General features: G+C 32.5%; 1 protein-coding gene and 1 long non-coding RNA gene across 7 annotated transcripts in view; both read left to right on the forward strand.

The window, feature by feature from the left end:
* LOC141702525 (uncharacterized) overlaps positions 1–20,370 on the forward strand; it is a 93,082-nt gene extending 72,712 nt beyond the window's left edge. The window contains exon 3 of the long non-coding RNA XR_012567175.1: positions 20,111–20,370. This is a non-coding gene — a long non-coding RNA (uncharacterized LOC141702525). The remainder of the gene's footprint in view (positions 1–20,110) is intronic.
* Positions 14,417–20,093, forward strand: LOC141702524 (uncharacterized). Of its 6 annotated transcripts, none has more exons than XR_012567167.1 (5): positions 14,417–14,878; positions 18,265–18,359; positions 18,463–18,531; positions 18,719–19,157; positions 19,543–20,093. XR_012567167.1 is itself a non-coding variant. In XM_074506192.1 (4 exons), exons 1-4 carry the CDS (start codon positions 14,765–14,767, stop codon positions 19,604–19,606), a joined length of 342 nt encoding a protein of 113 aa, XP_074362293.1. In that variant the 5' UTR covers positions 14,417–14,764; the 3' UTR covers positions 19,607–20,093. The 6 variants fall into 6 exon arrangements, 1 of the variants encoding a protein (XP_074362293.1); XR_012567168.1 differs by having other exon boundaries at positions 14,417–14,866; XR_012567171.1 differs by lacking the exon at positions 14,417–14,878 and adding an exon at positions 17,994–18,043.
* Positions 20,371–23,281: the final 2,911 nt, after the last annotated feature.

Consider the following 23,281-nt stretch of genomic DNA (forward strand, 5'->3'; position numbering starts at 1 on the left):
TCCAAAAACAAATTATAGAACTTAGTCCATTTTGATTATTTGAAAAGTACAAAGTGGCAAGTGGGTTATATACACAAGGAGATATGTTTAGTCGATTTTGACTCAATTACTTTTTCATTGGTTCAACAACAAAATGATTGTGTGATGCATATTTTGCTAGGTAACTATTACAACTAAATCAACAATACACTAATTACGTTAAACAATGAATATAAACACCTACGACAATTAGGTCTATTATGGTTATGAATTACATAGATCCTAAGTTAAAGAAACTAAAGTGGGCATATAACTAAGATTATGTAAATTTTTCTCAAGTACTAACAATCTGGAAGCACACTTTCATGTCAATAACTTTTGTTAATTCAGCTAATCACCCAATTAAAGCAATTGTTAATATCTCCCGGGTATTAATCCTCTAAAAATTCCATTATTTATCCCACTCTCACTTCAAATTATGCTAATCATATTTGTGTCTCTAATGAGTAAAATATCCTATTTATAACTCCTATTTTTATCTAATTAATACATTATATCGCCCGATTACATAAATTAATAATGAAAATATAAATAACTATAATAAGCATAATCAATCAAATCACATAAAAAATTGTGCTAAAATTATATTATAAACATGGCTACCCTTCTCTGCTCTACAAATGACTACTGAATAATAATTATACAAGTTATAAAACTAAGAAAATAAAGAAATATAATTAATCTAATAAGAACATTTAATCTTTAGTTTTATCACAAGACTAAAATCTTTCTTTATTCTCTCTCTAAAAAATCATAACTATATACTCTCTACATCGTATGTGTCTCTAATATGTCTAAAACTAATAAAAAAATCTGATCCCTATTTTAATTTTACAAATATATTATTATTCTTAAATTTTCAAGTCAGATTTCTAAACCGACTATGATTCTCTAATAAAATTCGTTATTGTCAGGTCTCTCCAGTTTCTATGATGCTTATATTGAATTCTCCTTATTGGATCATCTCCGAAAAATAAAATTCATAAGTTTTGTGTGGGCTATAAGATCGTCCCAACCGGACTTCTGTAATTTATAATAGAGCCCAAACAATCTAAGTTGCGCGTAACCCAAAAAATCAAAATTCTTAAACCAACAATCTCAATTAATATAATTAGGAGTTTTATATCGAGTGCATATAAAAAATTCTTTGGATTTATTCCTAGATCATAAAGTAGGGTGAGTATATCACTAGTTACCGGACTTTTCCACTAACAACTTTACCTTCCTCTCCTTCTTCCAACATTTTAATGTAGACCTCTTCCTCTGAATTGAATTATCTTTTACGACCTCTGGCATAATTTCCTTTCTCTTGCGCTTTCTCAACCGCTTTATAAAAGATTCATGAGATATTGACCTTATTCAAAAGATCTTGCACATGTGACTAGCTTGAATATATGTATAAAGACTTTGTTTTTTCGTATTATTAAATAAAAGATGATTAGACAATTTATGTGTTCAGTATTAAATATTAATTATGTGTTGAATTATCGTGTTATTAATTGTTGCTTCGGTTGGAGGTGTCATTGTATATATTTGTGTTTGTATTTGTTAATTCGATGTTAAATTATAAATTTCTTAAAAAAATTCAGATAATTTTATTTTACAAGTTTTTTATTTATGGGATTTAAAATTACTTGGGAATTATTTTGATTTATTTTTATCCGCGAATTGTATCGTTAAAATCAAAAGCGGGCGTCAAAATTCAGGTTGGGCATGCGGGAAAAAGATACGTGGTAGTGAGAGTGGGTGATACTTGCCGGATTCTTTTATTTTTCCTCCTTTCTTTTTCTTTTACTCTAACTCTCTTATAATCTCTCGATATCTCTCTCATTCTCTCAATTTCTTATCTCTCAATATCTCTCTCATTCTCTGAATTTCTTAATCTCTCTGTCTCATATTTCTCCATCCTCTATTCCCTCACCCGACCGTGTCTCTCTAGATAATATGGCACCACCATCTTTCTATTCAAATTTTTTCGATTTGAGGCTGGAGTCCAGTTTCTTTTATCTTTCACTCTTTGATATTTGCTTGCATATATGTACGGGTGTGTGTATTTGTTAGTTGTTTGCTTTGGGAAATATAATTTTGTGTATTTATTTATTGTTTGTGTTGGCTTATGGTTAACTTTGTGCTTCAATTGATATGGCCAAGGTGATGATTTGTGTGGTTTTATTGTTAGGGAAATTTTCAGTTTTGTGTGGTGGAAAAATTTATTAGACTTGGATGATAATGGATTTAGAAACTTAAGTGTGTAAATTATTTAATAAGGAAGTCAGTTTATGTCATATCATGGTTTGACTGTGTCTTTGTTGTATCATTTTATTTCCTATCTAAATAATAGGTGTAATTGTGTTGATAATTTAATTGGGTTGAGTTGCATTACAGATTGGACCTCCTAGAGAACATAGTGTTTGAAGATATTTTATTCTATAATTGTGCTTATTATCGTTATGATAATATTGAGATATTAAGATTCAATTATATGGTTTGCATGCTAAGTGTTTGATGAATTGATTAATAGAGATAATGAGTTTAATTAATTGTTAAATGTTAAAATTATTTGTAAAAACTGTTTTGTCAAATTTATATATTGTCCTATATGTTGTAAGTATAGCCTTTAAATATAGCTAAGTTCTGTTTTGTAACTCTTTTATGTTAAGATTAATCTCGAGTCAAGGTTCTACTCGTGAAAAAATTAGCTTAAAATCATATTTGAGTCAAGAGATATGGTCATTTTGGTATAATGTGCGTAGAGTTTCTGGACACGGTTTGTTGGCTATATTGATGACTCTGTAATATCCCAACTTTTTATACAACAACTATACTTAGATATCAAACTTTATTCATATTTAAAACAAGTCTCACATAAGCAAACAAGATTCTGAAATCCAACTCAGAAATAGTATCATATAGCTGAAATAAAGACAAATACAGAGAGACGCAGCTCTAAGAAAAGACACTATCACTAAAATATTATTACAATAAGCTCAAGCCAAATGCATTTCCTTGTCCATCCAAGAAATTTAGCACCTCAAAATTTGTAAGTCATGAGGCAAACAGCCCAGCAAGAAAACAATTTGACACTAGTGCACCAAGGAGTTCATGATTTTTATAAAGCCAAAATCATTGCTCAAAATCCAAAGTTTACATCTAACATAAATAAATTCCACAGCTTGCTAGTGACACAGTATCATAGGTTCACAACTGTCAATAATGCGCCCCTTCCTAAGGTATCATAAACTGTGCAAAACACGCCCTAGTAAGGTATCAAAATCTAGTTCCCCAACTATACGCCATTACTAAATGTTTCATAGGTCAGAGCTCATTCGGAATTCTTATGTCTAAAATAATTACTTGATCCATAGTTGTTAAAATAAAAGCAGTGCAAAAATATTTAACAGATTTCAAAATAAAAATAAAAGTGTGAAGAGTTAACTTACCTTGACACTCACAACCACTTTAACAATTTATCACTTCACGCAGAGAAATCCAACCTTTGTAGTTATTATTAAAAACTAACATAATTAATTATCCTCATACACACTAATACACAAACCGGGCAAAAGAAAATATATATATAAAATTATATATACACAAAAAAAGAACTCTAAAACAAAAACCAGGCAAAAAATAATATATATAAAATAATATATACATAAAATAAGGACTCTAAAACAAAAACCAGGCAATAAAAACTACATATAGAGAGAGCTGCAATACAATAAAATAACATGTGTTGGAATACAAAACCAGGCAACAAAATAATATAAAAAAAAACTAAATATAATGAAATATTATACTAACAAGAATTTACTAAATGAGTTTTTAAAAATTATACAAGTCAATTAATACTATTACTACCATTTTCTAAAAACACAAATAAGTAAAAAAAAATTAAATAAATAAACATGTATGTACATATACTAATAAAATATAATTAAAATTTTCTAGAATGAATAAATGATTGATCAATTTATAAAATAAAACTAACAAAAACAGAGACTTATAAAAGAGAATAAAATCATCACATATGTCATTAACATAATAATAAAAACACTAATAATAATATCTCATAAAATAAATAAACAGTTAAATATTAACAATCTTTTATAAAAATAATACACATAATTAACTATTTTTCACATTATCACGTTAACAACATAATTTAACAAAGTCATATAAAAGGAGTTAACGAGAAATATCAGATGTACATAATATTTCTTTTCACAAATCATTGTCTTTAAAATTAAAGACTACTTTTAAACAGAGTATTAAGTATTTAACAAAATATCAATGTATAATAAAATATATAAATCAACAAGCACATATATTAAGTATTAAAAATAACTTGATCATTACATAAATGAATACAGTACAACAATGAGTAACCTAAAACACACACGTTGAAAAGAAAATCTAGAGAAAAGAAAAGTATGTGAGAAAGAAGAGACTGTGCAACAAACAAATGAACTAAATTAAATCTATTTATTTACAAATCTAACGTATTGTACTCCTAAGTTAATCACCCTCCACTATTTTCAAAACTAACTCATATCTGTATTTTTAAAGTTTAACTCATATCTTATCTATTAGTAATAGATTTTGACCAAGTAAAGAAAACAACTAAATGTTTCAAATTATGTACATTTTTTCTTCTTTTTTTTAAAATAAAGCACATTAAAAATTTTACTACTTGTATATATTAAATCACTAGACTTATATAAACATATATATATTTAATAAAAAACACTGGTTTTTACATTCTACCCTCCTTAAAAAAATTTGTCCCCAAATTTTAATAAAAAAAAATCAAAGTGTAACACATAATCATTGAAAGAAATTGTTCGCCTAACTCAATCTTGCTTAGGTGTATGCTGGTCGAATAAGAGATGCCAAAGTGGCCTTATTTGTATTGTCTTTGTTACGATTTGGATCACACTTTGGACATTCAGAAATCTTATGTCCCTTCTCTCCACAACTAAAACAAATAAGCTCCAGTGTAACAACGACAATCTTTATCCAAGTGATTTTTGCCGCACCTTGAACATGTCACCTTGTTCCCTGAAGCGTTTCGAGAAAAATTTCCACCATTTCCTCGATTATTGAACTTTCTCGGGGGATCATTCTCGTTAAATCTACCTGTAGGCTCACATCTCTTCTTAGCCTTAGAGTCTTTCTTTCATTCATCTCCCACTAGCCCCCTCTCGACTATTAAAGCCTTGTTCAACACCATCTTGTAGCTGTTTAGCTCAAAAGCAGCCACATGCCTCTTAATCTCATTACGTAATCCTTCCTCAAATCTACGTGCCCTACTAATCTCGCCCGCCACCAAAGTTGGCACATACTTAGCCAAACGGGCGAATTCAGCCTCATACTCCGAGATAGTTTGCTTTTCTCCTTGTTCCAACCTTATTAAATCTCACTCCAACTTAGCTCATACCGTCCTAGGAAAATACTTGTCCTTAAATGACTCCTTAAAAGTTTCCCAAGTGTATGCTCTGGAAGCCTCTTCTTCATTATTTTCACCGCGTCTTTTCTCCATTAGCCACCAGTCGTAAGCACTTCCTTGGAGTTGGTAGCTTGCCAAATTAACCTTTTGCTCGTCCGTACTTCCTAGTAACTCAAAAATCTTCTCCATCTCGTGTAGCCACTTATCCACTTCTGAAGGATTTGTAGATCCTTCAAAAACTGGAGGAGTTAGCCTCTTAAATTCAGATATCAGACTCCTAGGTCCATTTTGCTGGTTCCCTACTAATGTCGCCAATGTGTCTGCCAATTGAGTCATCATGTGTGCACCTTCATCAGTGTTACTTCTCTGACGAGGCATGATTCCTACATAATTTATTCAGTGCTCAATCTTGGAATAACTATATAATATACAAGATTTATGTACACATATATATAAATTAAAACATATCTTATTAATAGAAACCTCAAAATGGTACAAGTTTTTGTTTTCAACCATAGAAATTCAAAACGACAGTCATCTTTATTATAGATGATTTCTAATAGATATTACTTAAGATTCACTAACAAGGACACTAATCAGATGAGTAGTTATCTGAAGGGGAGGAACTTGCTGATGGTGGATACTCATAATAACCTCCTTCCCTCAAAACATTCCCTATCACTGCAACATTCCTTCTCACTTCTACCTGCACCTGTTTTGTGAAACTCTTAACGTACTTCTTATCCCTCTTACTAACACATCTACCCCTCAATGAAGAATTGCGAAATCTTTCACATCCTCCTAACACATTTTATCGCAATACTAATAGTGGGTGTTCTGCTCTCTCTACTTTCAAGCGTGCCTCCTCTAAATCAGCTCGGAGACTTTCTATCTCCATTTCAAGGTCAGTCTTTTTAGAATGCTCATTAATGGTCTCTCCGGGATTTTCGTGAATTGATTCCTCACTATTAGAAGCATGTTCAAAGTTGTTGACAGAATCATCACTATCTGAGCTAGGGTCATAGTTTGACGATGGTAGTGGTGAACTATCAACGGGATCCTCGATGTCAGACATTTCAACCTCAACATATTCATCTGCCATCTATAAAATTCTAACACAATAAATTAATTAATATCTTTAAAATATACGTAGCAAAATTCATAACTCAAGCATTCTACAGGAAGCTAACCTAAGCTCTGAATACCAGCTGTAATACCCCAACTTTTTATACAACAACTATACTTTGATATCAAACTTTATTCATACTTAAAACAAGTCTCACATAAGCAAATAAGATTCCGAAATCCAAATCAGAAATAGTATCATATAGCTGAAATAAAGATAAATACAGTGAGACCCAGCTCTAAGATAAGACACTATCACTAAAATATTATTACAATATGCTCAAGCCAAATATATTTCCTTGTCCATTCCAGAAGTTTAGCACGAAAAAATTTGTAAGTCATGAGCGAAACAGCCCAACAAGAAAACAATTCGACACTAGTGGACCAAGGAGTTCATGATTTTTATATAGCCAAAATTATTGCTCAAAATCAAAAGTTTACATATAACATATATAAATTCCACAGTTCAACAAGGTCACAAATACCTCGTGACACAGGATCATAGGTTCACAACTGTCAATAATGCGCCCCTTACTAAGGTATCATAAACTGTGCAATGCACGCCGTATAAGGTATCAAAATCTAGTTCCGAAACTATATGCAATTACTAAATGTTTCATAGGTCAGAGCTCACTCGGAATTCTTATGTCTAAAACAATTACTTGATCCGTAGTTGTTAAAATAAAAGCAGTGCAAAAATATTTAACAGATTTCAAAATAAAAATAAAAGTGTGAAGAGTTAACTTAACTTGACACTGACAACCACTTTAACAATTTTTCACTTCACGTAGAGAAATCCAACCTATGTAGTTATTATTAAAAACAAACCTAATTAATTATCCTAATACACTCTAATACACAAACCAGACAAAAGATAATATATACATATAAAATTATATATACACAAAAAAGGACTCTAAAACAAAAACCAGGCAAAAGATAATATATATAAAATTATATATACATAAAATAAGGACTCTAAAACAAAAACCATGCAATAAAAAAAACCATGCAATAAAAAAAACCATGCAATAAAAAAAACCATGCAAAAAAATAACATATACAGAGAGCTGCAATACAAAATCAGCCAACATTATAAAATAACATGTGTTGCAATATAAAACGAGGCAACAAGATAATATAAAAAAAACTAAATATAATGAAATATTATACTAACATGAATTTACTAAATGAGTTTTTAAAAATTATACAAGTCAATTAATACTATTACTACCATTTTCTAAAAACACACATAAGTAAAAAAAAATTAAATAAATAAACATGTATGTACATATACTAATAAAATATAATTAATAATTTCTAGAATGAATAAATGATGGATCAATTTATAAAATATAACTAACAAAAAGAGAGACTTATAAAATAAAATAAAATCATCACATATGTCATTAACATAATAATAAAAATACTAATAATAATATCTCATAAAATAAATAAACAGTTACATATTAACAATCTTTTATAAAAATAATACACATAATTAACTATTTTTCACATTTATCACTTAACAACATAATTTAACAAAATCATATAAAAGGAGTTAACCTGAAATATCACATGTACATAATATTTCTTTTCACAAATCATTCTCTTTAAAATTAAAGACTACTTTTAAACAGAGGATTAAGTATTTAACAAAATATCAATGTATAATAAAATATATAAATCACACATATATTAAGTATTAAAAATAACTTGACCATTACATAAATGAATACATGACAACAATAAGTAACCTAAAATACACACGTTCAAAAGAAAATCTAGATAAAAGAAAGGTACATGAGAAAGAAGACAGCTGTGCAAGAAATAAATGAACTAAATTACATCTATTTATTTACAAAGCTAACGTACTGTACTCCTAAGTTCCTAAGTTAATGTCACCCTCCACTATTTTCAAAACTAAATCATATCTGTATTTTTAATGTTTAACTCATATCTTATCTATTAGTAACAGGTTTTGACCAAATAAAGAAAACAACTAAACGTTTAAAATTATGTACATTTTTTCATTTCTTTTTTTTTAAATAAAGCACATTAACATTTTTACTACTTGTATATATTAAATCACTAGACTTACATAAACATATATATTTATTAAAAAAAACTGGTTTTTACAGACTCTGTTAGCGGCTCTAAACACCTTGTTTTCATCTGACATTTTTATGGTAGCTAGGTCTCTGATTCAACTAAGTCTCCACCTAATTTCACGCTAACAAACCTATTTATGAATTTATTAAAAATCTGGAGGCGAACAGAGTTTCTGTGGAGTCGAGCTGCCAAGATGTTGTTATGTGTTTTTATATGTTTAATTGTTTAAAAAACTTTTGTTTGCACTTGATATTAAATGAGAATGAATATATTTGATAAATGGTTGATTTCAATTATTATAATTTTAGTAAGGTATAAGCACACATCATTATTACTTGAGTGGTTATGTACTTTTGAGTATATATAGGGATGTGTTTGAGATGACTTATGTGATTGATTAGTTTTAACGCTGTTCTTTGTGATTTTATGCGTGTTATTAATTTTAGAATTGTAAATATTCTGGTAAGGTTTATGTGTCTTTTTCTAGGCCCTATGTTACTACTTTAAACATGACATTTGTTCATGAAATCTTTATAGTAGATTGGAGTAATGTTCATGTGTGTTTCATAAAAATTTCATGTAAAAGCAATAAATTTCCAATTTAAAAAATCACAGAGTGAGGACTATTTGAACCATTGTCTACTTTCTTTCTTTATTAGTGCATAGTATAATTTTATATTTGCCTAATTGTATATAACTGATAAATGAATTCTTGTCGTGATGGTAACTATCTCACATGAAGCCCATGTTTACACTTGATGCTCTAAAAGGCCCTCTTAAGCGTGGATTGGACACTTATCATGCCAAGTACATTATGACCAGTTCTGTTGAGCCCATTTATCACGTTTTTTTTGGTGGTATGATCTTCTCTTATCTTTTTGCTCTTCCCGAGGAGCGTAGGCATCTTGAGCATCAGCAGCATGCCAAGGAAGGCGGCCATTGATTGCTCGATTCAGGTATGGGTTGAGTGGTTTTTATTTGGGGTTTTTGTTTTTGTTTTTGTTTCGAGATTGGATTATGATGTAAACTTATTGATTTGATGTGATTCTGTTTTTTATTGTGTTTTACGAGTGTATTGTGATGTGTAGAGTGTAGGAGTTGATAAGGGTATAATTTGGGGGAGGAAACCTGATTATTTTGATGTGTCTGTGATTGCGGGTTTCTTAAAGTTTGATTTGTTTCATTTATTTATAATTTGTGTTTCTGGTGCTATTTTTGGTTGTGTTTTGTGATTGGATTGAGATGTGTACACTGTCCGAGTTGATAAGGGTATAATTTGGGAATAAAAGGAAAACCGGATTAATTTTCTGTTGTTGTAATTGCTTGTTTGATGTGTAGGATAATGTTACAATGTTGGTTGGTTTGGTGGGATGAACTGCAGTGAAATTAGGGAAAATGCAGAAATGATATTTTTTTACAATGAGTTTGTGAAGGAAATGAGTAGGAAGGAGGAATGATAAATGTTATGTATTGGGTACTTGGTCATTTGTGTTTGTATTTGTTTTTGTTGTGTTTTGAGATTGGATTCTAATGTGTCGAATGTAGGAGTTGATAAGGGTAGGATTCGGGGGGAGGAAACCCGATTAATATGATGTGATTGTGATTGCGGATATGTGGAAGTATGATTTATCACATTTCTTTTGATTTGTATTGCTCTTATTGGTTTATGTTGTGTTTTGTGAGTTGATTGAGTTATGTAGAATTTAGGAGTTGATTAGGTTAGATAGAATTGGAGAGGAAAAACTGAATAATTTTCTGTTCATGTAGTTTTCTGTGTAGGATAAAGTTAGCCACTTCGAATTGATGGTTGGTTTGGGGGGAAAAATTGAGTGAAATCGGGAAAATGCAGGAAATGATTTTTGTGAAGGAAATGAGTAGGAAGGAGAAATGATATATGTTATGTATTCAGTACCTGGTCATTATTATTTGTTTTTGTTTGCATTTTGTGGATTATTTGATATGTGTTTCGTGTTGGTTTAAGCTTGCTTTGAATTGTTTGGTTGATGTAGACTACAAAGTTAGCCACTTTAAATTCATGGTTCGTTTGGTTGTAAGAAGTGCAACAAGATAGTAATGAAATGAAAATGTGTTAACAAAATTGAATGTGGATGTGAGAGGGAATAAAATGAAATGAAAATTGGTCCATGTTTTTTTATTAATCTCAACTGTTAAGAGCAAGTTTCTTTAATATGGTTCCAATTTTAAGGCTTAGCTGAGCATTTTTCCTTTTCTGTCCTAACATCAACTTGTTTACAATTGTTGTTACTGTTTTCAATACTGCCATCAATCATGAGTTTTATATCTGTACCGTTGAATCATCAAAAATATTATTTAAAAAAATTATATGGTTCGTCGCGAACAAATCTGATTTGTAGGAGTTGGACCTTTCCTAGATTTGTTCTAATCTTGTAATTTTTTCATATGACTAAATTGATATATTTTAACATATGTACGGTTGTATCGTTGAAAAAATCTTTTAAAAAATTATCTAGTTAATCAGGAGCAAATTATGTGTTTTGGGAGTTACACTTTTCCTAGAAATTTGAATTCCTCAAATACATGATGAATTTAATTTTTTTTTTTTTTGTAATTTTTGCCGATGGCTAATATCCATATATATTAACGACCGTATATCATCGAAAAAATAGTTTAAAAAAAATTTCTAGATTAATCATGAACAAATCTAGGGAGTTAGATTTTTCTAGATTTTTCTGTTCCCCATCATGCAAGATGAATTTGAAACTTTTTTATAATTTTTTTGATGACTAAAATTGATTCATCTTACTATATTTACGTCAGATCATCGAAAATAATGATTTAAAAAAATCATCTAGTTAATCGGGAATACATCTCACGTTTGGAAGTTGGACTTTTCCTAGATTTTTCTATTCCTATCATGCAAGATTAATTAATTTTGTTTTTGTAATTTTTCATGATTACTAAAATTAATATATCTTAACATTCTTATTATCGAAAAAATCATTTAAAAGAATTATCTGGTTAATCGAGAAAAAATCTCATATGTGGGAGTTCGACCTTTCCTAGAATTTTCTAATACCGTTTATGCAAGGTGAATTTGAATTTATTTTTAATATTTTCTTCTAACTAAATTTGATATTTTAAAACCTGTGTGGTTGGATCGTCGAATAAATTGTTTAAAAATTTATCTAGTCAATCATGAATAAATCATGTGTTTTGGAGTTAGACTTTTCCTAGATTTTTCTATTGCTTTCATGCAGGATGAATTTGATTTTTTTTTTAATTTTTCCTTATGGCTCAAATCGATATCTTTACACATGTATGGTTGGTTCATCGAATAAATCATTTTAAAAAGATTTAGTAATCAGGAACAAATCCGGCATTTTGGAGTGACACTTATCCAAAAAATTTCTATTCTTGTCATGCAAGATGGATTTATTTATTTTTATAAGATTTCTAAAATCGAAATATCTTAACATCCGTATAATTCGATCGGCGAGAAAATCGTTTAAAAGATTTATCCAGTGAATCGGGAACAAATCCCCGGAGTTAAACTTTTCCTAGATTTTTCTATTCTCTGTCATGCAAGATGAATTTAAAACTTTTTACAATTTTTTTGATAACTAAAATCGATATATCTTAACATCTTTATGGCCGGATCATCGAGAAAATCGTTAAAAAAAATAATCTGGTTATTCGAGAAAAATCACATGTTTGGGACTTGAACTTTCACTACGTCATAAACGGCCTTCTACCACATAATTACATGATTTTTCCGTAGATAATGTTGCAGTAGTATATGATAATGTACCATACTGCAACATGTTTTAATTATGTTAGCATAGGTCTCGTAAAGTGTTGCCAATACATATATTAATAAAAAAAATCAATTTTTTATTAAAAAATAAATAAGTAAATGTTGATGTGGCAGAGCTGGGTCCCCATACTACTGACGTGGCAGGTGGTCCCTGCTGACGTGGCAGGTTAGTTACCACATGTGGGTCCCACCTTGCTGACGTAGCAGGTGGACCCCTGCTGACGTGGCAGGTTCCCCATGTGGGCCCCACTCTGCTGATGTGGCAGGGGCCTTGCTGATGTGGCGGGTGGGTCCCCCATGTGGGCCCCACCCTGCTTACGTGGCAGTGGGTCCCTGTTGACGTGACAGGTGGGTCACACGTGGGCCCCACCCTGCTGACGTGGCAGGGGCCTGCCTCACCCTGTTGACGTGGCAGGGGGATCCTGCTGATGTGTCAAGGGTCCCCCATGTGGGCCCCACTCAAGGATTTGAACCCAAGACCTCCTACAGAACAAAGTTGAGTGCAAACCACTACACCAAGGAGGACAATGTGTTTTATTCCACATTATTTAAATATACCCTTATAGAAATAATTCATTTCTACTTAAAGTAATGGCTCTTTTAACTCCTTTAATTTTTTTAAAATAAAATTTTCGACGATCCGTTCGTACGGATGTTAAAAACAATCGATTTTAGGTGTGTACCATCATTATTATAATTTTTTTATATTTATTTTACAAGATTTTATATCAGTCAAAGTAGTCAAAATAGACCAAACTTTGTTTGCGCTACTGTCCCGAATGAAGTATCGATGCTTTTAAAATAAAATTTCGACGATCCGTCTGTACGGATGTTAAAATCAATCGATTTTAGGCATGTACCATCATTATTATGTTTTTTATATTTATTTTGCGAGATTTTATATCAGTCAAAGCAGTCATAATAGACCAAGGCCTGTTTGCGCTGCTGTCCCGAATGAAGTATCGATGCTTTTAAAATAAAATTTCGACGATCCGTCCGTACGGATGTTAAAAACAATCGATTTTAGGCGCGTAACATCATTATTAGGTTTTCATATTTATTTTGCGAGATTTTATATCAGTCAAAACAGTCATAATAGGCCAAAGCCTGTTTGCGCTACTGTCCTGAATGAAGTATATATGCATTTAAAATAAAATTTCGATGATCCGTCCGTACGGATGTTAAAAATAATTTATTTTAGGGGTGTACCATCATTATTAGGTTTTTTATATTTATTTTGCGAGATTTTATATCAGTCAATGCAGTCATAATAGACCAAGACCAAGGCATGTTTGCTCTACTGTCCCGAATGAAGTATTGATGCTTTTAAAATAAAATTTCGACGATTCGTCTGTACGGATGTTAAAAACAATCGATTTTTGGCGCGTACCATCATTATTAAGTTTTTTTATATTTATTTTGCGAGATTTTATATCAGTCAAAGCAGTCTGAATAGACCAAGCCCATTTTGCGCTACTATCTATTTTAGGGGTGTACCATCATTATCATAATATAACAGTCAAAATAGACTAACCTCCAAAGTGCACTATTTTTTAAATCTGTTATTGATTTTGATTTTAATTATGATATTAATTTTGATTTATGAAAATATCAATAGATATGACAACTTTTTTTCTTTCATGTTTTCTTTTTAAACAAAATATAATATGTTTAAAAAACTTATACTTTTTAAAATTGTAAGAATAAAAGTAAATTTATATATTTAGATGAAAAATGGAAGATATTCATTTTATTTACATGTAAGTAGGGATTTCTAAACATATTAAAAATAAATTAATAAATAACATTTTTATGAGCTTTGATTTTTTTTTCTTACTCAAGCAAAAATGATACATACTCGGACTTTAACATCAAAATCAAAATCTAACAAAAAAACCTAATCCAACGGTTCTAAGATGTGCCAGCTCATCGATCCGTGTGAAACAAACAGATCTTGTGGTATATACACATTCACAAATCAATCTATCTCTCTCTCTCTTTTCCCCTAATTCTCAAACCCTAAATTCCCAAAGCAGCAAAGAAGTCCGCCGAGAAGAAGATAGTAGCCAAGAAAACTCAGGCGGAGAAGACCAAGGACAAAACCTGGAGTTTCGAGGAGCTATACGCAAAGGCAAGTTCGAGTTCCAGGACCTTTGGTGGTGGCATCAGCGAATTCTAGTAGCTCAAATGGAAAATCTGGAAACCCAAACGCTACGGTGTTGATAGAGAGTACTTTAAAGGAAATGAGAGATGTTGCTCCGATGAGCGATGCGGACTCTAAGACTACAGGTCTAAGCATTCCGAGACGGAGCAGCGGAGACAAAGCAAGATTAACGAGAAGCAAGGTTCTTTTTAAGGTGTCATTTTGTTACTTTTTTCGTATTGATGATTGTGTTTTTATGGTAATTTGAATTGTGATTTAATTCCTGGATTATAAAGAGGTTTAGGTAATTGTAATCTCACCTTTGGTGTTCTACATGTTTCTTACTTTACTTTTCTACAATCTTCCCCCATCCAACTATTAGACGAACGTCGATTGATGATGTTGGAAATATAAAGCTTAATGTATGAAAGAATCAAACTGATTGAGCGTGAACTCGATTTTGTATTACTGCAAGAAGATAGATACACACATACAGACTTAGTTATTAAACAGAAAATGCAAGTCCTACCTTTTATCTAAACTGGAAGATGTGGTTTGCTACAAAATAGCACCACCTCCCTATTATTTGCTACCATTTATTGCTTCATATGAGCCAAACACCCGAAAATTCTCAAATGTTCAAGATGAGGCTTTGTTCCATGCCACGCTTCATAAGGTGTTTCTTTTGAGAGTGCCCGAGTTGGTACCCTGTTTAGAACATAAATGGCGTGTCTGAGTGCCTCTCCCCAGAAGTAAGATGGGAGACTTCTTTCCTTCAGTAGGCTTCGAGTCATGGCCAAAACAGTCCTATTCCGGCGTTCAACGACGTCGTTTTGCTGTGGCGAGTAAGGTGTAGTGAGATGTCGCATGATTCCATTGTCTTTACAGAATGAAGTGAACTCGTGAGAGTTAAACTCTCCCCCCCTATCTGTGCGTAGCACTTGAATTCTCTGCGTTCTGTTCTTTTCCACCATTGTTTTGAATCTCTTGAAGGCACCAAATTCTTCGTCCTTCGATTTTAAAGTAAACACCCACATCATCCGTGTGTGGTCATCTACCAGCAAAAAAAAGAATCTGCTTTCACTCTGTGTTGGCGGTGCAATTAGCCCGCATAAATCTCCGTGAATGAGTTGTAGAGCTTCCTTAGCAGTAAAATTTGATTGCGTAGGAAACGGTTGTCGTGTTTGCTTAGACAGAAGACAACCGTTGCACACCTTCTTGGGTTGAACCAGTGGTGGCAAACCAAGTGCCATTTTGTTGCTGCACATGAATTGAATCGCCTGGAAATTGACATGCCCAAGTCGAGCATGCCACAGCCACGAAGCCTCCTCCGTTTTACTCAACGGTCACATGCCACTGGCTTCCTTGATATTAATTTTATATAGACGATTGAGAGACCTTGTAACCTTCATTAACAGCTTTCCATCCTTCTCGTACACTCGCAAAAATTCTCCATCCAAAATTACCTTCATCCCTATTTCAGACAGCCTTCCCAAACTAATTATATTATTACGTAAAGTGGGGATAAAGTATACCTCATTCAGTATTTTCTCTTCGCCATTTTTGCACTGGAACGCCACACTCCCTTTTCCTTCAATTGTCACGGTGGATCCATCACCAATTTTCACACGTCCAGTTACAGTTTTGTTTAGCTCCTTAAACTTCGATCTTTGCCCCGTCATATGGGTTGTTTCCCCGCTATCCAGATACCAGACGTCAGAGTCTTCTCCACCTTTTGTCTCACTAGCAGTTCCAATACCTTTAGTGCCCGAGAACATGTTGTCTTCATTGAGCATTACTGTATCCTCCTTGACCTCTCCAACCTTAACTAATAACAAAGTGGGCTCATCATGATCTGTGTCAGGTTCACCTCAGGTTTATTATCCCTGTCTCTTTTGGGCTTTCGACATTCAGCCGCGTAATGGCCATACACCCCACAGTTGAAGCCCCGTATCTTGCTTCGGTGACGGTTACCTCGCACCCACTCTCTTCCTCGCGTTTTACCACTGTTTCGAGCCCCATCTCTCTAGCATTTAAGCCATTCCTCTCTGGTGAGCAAAAGCTGGCCTTCAGTTTGCTCCCGTTTTCTCCACTCATCCTCTGTTAGCAGCAGCTTTCCCTCGTTGACATCAACTTGTCCATGGATTCTTTCCTCATGGGCCTTCAAAGACCCGATCACTTCTTCCACTGTGAGTTCCTCCAAATTTCCAAATTGTTCAATAGCAGAAGCGATTTGTAAAAATTTGGATGGGACTGCTCGCAGTAGTTTATTCACAACATAAGTCTCCTCAATCTTCTCTCCCAAAGCCCGAATATTTGTAACCAATCCGTTCAATTTCATGTAAAATTCATCGATCTGCTCTGTCTCCTTCATATTTAAAGCTTCAAATTGCCCTTTCAGTGTCTGAACCTTGGCCTTTTTGACCTTGTCTGCGCCTTGACATACTGTTCTGATAGCCTCCCAAGTTTCCTTCACGGTTTGCTTCTCGGCAAGAGTCAACATCAAATCCTCCTGGATGCCCTGATAGATCACAGCCATCGCTCGTTTGTCAATTTTCGTGTCGATTGCTGCCTTAGGATCCTTACGCTCAATTGCTTCCCACACCCCGTGAGCCTGCATAAAGACTTTCATTTTCATGGCCCACGCGGTGTAGTTCGTTTTCGTGAGCATAGGGTAACTGAGACCAATTGAAGCCTCTTTGTTTTTCCCCGTCTCCATTCACGCCAAGTGCAGCAGTGTCTAATGAGTGTTGAATTGTGGCTCTGAGACCACAATGTTGGAAATATAAAGCTTAATGTATAAAAGAATCAAACTGATTGAGCGTGAACTCGATTTTGTATTATTGCAAGAAGATAGATACACACATACAGACTTAGTTATTAAACAGAAAATGCAAGTCCTACCTTTTATCTAAACTGGAAGATGTGGTTTGCTACAAAATAGCACCACCTCCCTATTATTTCTCTAACTCTCTGAACGACTACTTCTACAGCTATAAACACGTAGCTGACTTATTCAAACATAAATAGAACCACACTAGTTTAGATTATCCAAACAACAGATGATACCTTTCACCTTACTCTGGAATTCAAATCTTGGTTTGATCACCGTTAATATACTTGGTTTCGCAAACAAGACACTTTGATCTGACTTTAGTTATAGGTGTATAGTATACATTCACCTTATGTACCATCCTATAGCTTCTGCAGGCATTCATCAAAATCAAGTGAAAAATTAGAACTTGATCACATCTGGTTCTACATATAATTTTAATTAGCCAACATCAAGAATCAAGATTAAATATGGGTATTTGTTGTGTTTCTTCTTCTTCTTCTTCTGTCAATCAGACTCCATATTCCACAAGCCACATCAGCTCAGGTACCACACAGTTATTCTCTCTGACTTTCTTTTGGCTAATCCATACATGTCTGATGATTCTTATAACAATCTCATAATTATGTAACTCTCGTTTAGTTGTAAAGTCTCTGTCTTTTTTACTTTGGTGTTGATCTTGATCATATTTGGAAGTATTATATTCTAGTTGATGATGATTAGATTCCGTGGATTTTTCTTGATTTGCTGTAAATTTTATATTTTAGGAGGTATATCACAGACAATCAGCAACACAACATCTTCAGGAGGCAGCAATGTTTCTGGGAATAGCCAGTTCTCGGCATCAAGTGGAGGGTCAGAGGTGTGTCCTAGTGGTCAGATATTGCCAACTCCTAATTTGAAGGTGTTCACTTAGGCAGAACTAAAGATTGCAAGTTAAATCACTTCTTCCACTTCTGCAACAGTATCAACGAGAGCGTCTTTGGGGAAACAGCTGCTGGAATATCAGTTAAAGAAATACGTCGTCGAGATCCGTATGATTACATTCTTGTTTTTGTTACTACATTATACTCCCTCTGTCCCATCTTAACTGATGTTTGACTCTCTGATACACATATTAAGGTGACAAAAGGTGAAAATTAATTAAGATGAGGCGGAGGGAGTATCTAGTACTGATCTTGTCCAGCCCACTAATAGTCATAATATGCAATTTCCGGTTAGATCTTTCTCGTTGCCAGAATTTAGGGACGAGGTTCAAGAAGTTGTCAGGCCAATCCTCAATGCTTACTATAAAGCAAGTCTTACGTTCTTATTAGAAGTTGGGTAGATATTCACATTCTGTCAGATTTGTAATCTTGGGTGCACTTATGTAATATTTGTTCCCTTAAAAAATAAATAAATGTAATATTTGTTTTTATATATAAAGTGGATAAGGACTGCATTTCTAACATTAATTAGCAACTTTTGCCCTTAATTTTATTCATATATTATTATATCTGTAAAAGCACATGTCTGGACATGTGTATATCATACTCATAGTGAACTTTACTTAAAGGGAGATTTCAAATTTCTGAAGAAGTATTGTATCCCTGAAGTAATTGAACCGTGTAGTGCAGAACACAAGGCTTATGCAAGCCAAAATATTGTAGTTGATAACAAGGTAAAATAGACCAAATCCAGATGGATTCTCTTGCTTCGGATGATAGTGTTTTCTTTTCATGTGGTCTGATTTACTTGGTAAATCTTGAGCAGTTTTTTTTAAAATGGTCAAATCTTTTGGGTTTTTATTTCTGCATTATTTACATGTCTTTATTCTGAGTTGCGTAATCATTTCTTATCTTAGCTGAATACATACGTGAAATTTATGTGATGTAATACTTCTATGAATAAAGCATGAGTATTGTTTTCACACCTTTCTCATCCAAATCTTGTTAAACTGGTGGGACAATCTCATTGTCTTCTATACTACAAGAAAGGCAGTAGTAAGTCGGCCTTTGTGTCTTTAACCAGAGTCTGACAATCTCATTGTCTTCTATACTGAGCAGGAGGATGCTCTGTGATGCCACTTCCATGGGAAATACGCTTAAAGATTTTGATTGGAGCTGCTAGAGGTCTAACATTCTTACACGCAGCAGAAAAAAAGTCAACAGGGGCATAGCCAGTAAAACCAATTACTCGGTTCAAAAAGTCAAAAATAAATTCAAGTATATTTAAATAATTAATATATAGATATAATTGCAAGACAAATTGTAATATTAATAATATATAACTAAGTACATCAATTCCATAATTATATTACAAGCAACAGAATGACAAGTTCAAATTAGGAGAGTGACTGCATAATAACATCCATTATATTTCATTTATCTTGCGAATAGAGTATTTGCTAAGCAAGTTACTTTATTAGCATAAATAGATCAATTTGTCTGGGAATCCTGATTACTTTAGATTGTGACCTTTTGCAATATTTGAATATTAGAATCCTGATTAGTTTTTTTACAGTCATTTACCTAACTATTTTTTTCCGATAGTTCGTATAGTTTGCGTATTATTGATTTATGTCATACAACATAGCTAATCAAGTCAGGAACTAATGTCGGTAATCAATTTCAGCATTGTAAGCAGGAATTCAGCGTGGATTGGATCCTGATTCTGATAATCTATCAATTATTATTGAGTCGCTTAGTTTGGCAGCGGAACTGAAAGAGAGTATTGCATTAGAAAAGGAAAGGATGAGAGTTGTGACTAATAAAAGCCAAGGGGATATAGATCTTACTAACCAGCTGGTTCGTGGCAGAGCAGTAACAAGATTCTACAGAAATGGGTAAAATGGACGTCAAATTTGTTAGCACAGCTGAAGAATCTGAAATATGTGCTCTCTCTTTTCCGTGTTGCTAAAGTAGCTTCCAGATTAATTAGTTAAGTTAATTGTGATTCGTGTATAATAGACTTGTAATGTTTGTAGATTAGTAGATTAGTTCATCAGTACCGGTGTTATTGTATTGTGATTTTGTTGACTTTGATTGGAAAAAAGTTCTATATAGAACTGGGATTTAATGTATGCAGAAAGTATATTTCAATTTTTGTCCATTGTTACTGTGTTGCAATAGATATTAAAAATGTTGCAAATAGGTACTAAAAATTGTTGCAAAAGGGCCATGTGTCAAGCAGGACCCACATGTCAGTGGGCCCCACATGCCAGTGGGCCCCACCTGTCAGTATCCAACATGTCAGTGGGCCCCACATTTGTCACGTTGCAAATGTCACGTGGCAGTCCACGTGGCAGTCCACGTGTCAGTTTGACCCCATTTTTTTTGCCATGTCATTGCTTTTTGCAACATAATTTTTGGTGTTGCCCTTGATATGAAAATGTTGCCTTAGAAAATTTTTGGTCTAAGATAAAGTACATTTAAAATTTTGGTTGCCAACTATTCAATCTTTACTCCGCATACTATAGTTACAAATAATATCATTTGAGCACTAATCTTTTTTGGTGGAAAAATTGAATAAAATATGTCAATTTAGACTATAAATTAAAAAAACAACAATATTTTAATCTTGTTTTTGTTGAGGCACCAGGTCTTACATAGATCAGTTTTTGAACATAAGGGTACATCTACAATTTGTAATATGTAAAATGCAAAAATGGTACCGAGTAAATTTTAATATACTACATAATACAAATCCTAGATTTCGGCCGTCCCTGTTTTAGCAATCACAACCTTAAAATTTAAAACTGTGGTCATGAACTGTGGTCAGTGAACTGTGGTCAGGATGGTCAAAAAAAATTAATCTTCCATTTCATTTAATGTTGTTTTTAAATGGGACAAAATAAAACGTGCTATAATTTCTTGGATCTTCAAAAAAGGAATACTGAATAGTTAATACCCAATGAAAAATAAATTAGTGGATTCAAAATATTTTTTTCAATTCCCTAAAACTTACACTTAGGCCATTAAAACACTAAAAAACACAAACTATAGGATGCTAAAAGAAGTTTATTACTTACACTGGAGTGGTCGACCTTAATGTTAATTCTTTGGGGAGCATTTTCTTCATTATTTTTTGGCAAACGTCATGTATCTACGAATGGAAATGAAGAAATATATCAAGTGCCCTTTTATAACCAACAACAAATTATAGATGAAAGAAAGATTATAATGTAAAATGCAAACCAAATCAAGTTAAAAATTAGTGCTTATTCACAAATGTAAAGTATTATTATCATGGTCTATTCACTTCTCTATAAACAAAATCGAAACACAAATATGATGACTGAATTTGATTAGAAATTATCCACACTGAGAACAAATACTAAACAATAAATAATTTGCATTCACATTCAAAATTCAAATGAGTCCAAGAACTCAAGCTAAATAATATCTATTTATATTACACACTATAATTTCAACAAATGACAAAAATGTATATAAATTAAAGGTAAAATCTTTGTGTTCACAATTATTCAAAATTTGACATCTCTATTTTGCTAAATAGGGTCCGATGATCAAGAATAAAGTAATTATCGGTGCTTGCATCTAGAAGATATCAATGTATAAAGAACTATGTTGAGCCATCACTTACCAATTTGAATCGAAAAAGTCATGATGGTGAGTGTTACGTACACCGTTGATTTGGTTGATATAAATTGAGGAAAAATTAGCGAATGGATTAAAACCAGATATTAAAATTAGTGATATGTGAAGAAACTTAAAAAGAAAGCGGGAACTGGCGAAATGGAGAGATGACTACAAAGAATAAGTGATTAAAGAATGTGAGAAATATATACATATATTGAGCATTTTGAACGGTAAAGAATAGTCGAGAACGTACACGAATTGGGCCGACTCAGAAATAAAATATCAATGAACTGTCCTCGCTCTAGATTGGGCCGTAATTGTAATTTTACGAACCTATCCTATAGAATGGATTTAAAGTTTAACAAAAGCCCAACAATCAAATAAGCACAATTTCTTTGTGATTAATTGCGAAGAGGCCCATAAAACAAATAAACTAATTATTTCAAAAAAATGTATAGAACTTACTCAATTTTGATTATATGAAAAGTACAAAGTGGCAAGTGGGTCATATCCACAACGAGATAGGTTTAGTCGATTTTGACTTAATTACTTTTACATTTGTTCAACACCGAAACACCAAAACGATTTTGTGATGCATATTTTTCTAGGTAAGTATTACAACTAAATCACCACTAAACTAATTACGTTAAGCAATGAATATAAAAACCTAGGGCAATTAGGTCTATTATGCTTACAAAATACCTACCTTCTAAGGTAAAGCAACTAAGGTCGGCATATAACTAAGATTTTGTTAATTTGTCTCAAGTATTAACACTCTAGAAACACGCTTACATATCAATAACTTTTGTTAATTCAACTAATCTACCAATTAAAGTAATTATTAATATCTCTCGAGTATTAACCCTCTAAGAATTCCATTATTTATCCCACTCTCACTTCAAATTATGCTAATCATATTTGTGTCTCTAATGAGTAAAATATCCCGAAAATTACTCCTATTTTCATCTAATTAATTCATTATATCTCCCGATTACATAAATTAGTAATGAAAATATAAATAACTCTAATAGCCATAATCAAGCAAATCACATAGAAAATTATGCTAAAATTATATTGTAAACATGACTTCCCCTCTTTGCCCTATAAATGACTACTCACTAATAATTACACAAGTTATAAAGCTATGAAAATAAAAAAATAGAATTAATTTAATAAGAACATGTAATCTTCAGTTTTATCACTA

This window comes from Apium graveolens, unplaced genomic scaffold (assembly GCF_009905375.1).
Source record: "Apium graveolens cultivar Ventura unplaced genomic scaffold, ASM990537v1 ctg5265, whole genome shotgun sequence".
Classification (NCBI taxonomy): Eukaryota; Viridiplantae; Streptophyta; class Magnoliopsida; order Apiales; family Apiaceae; genus Apium; species Apium graveolens.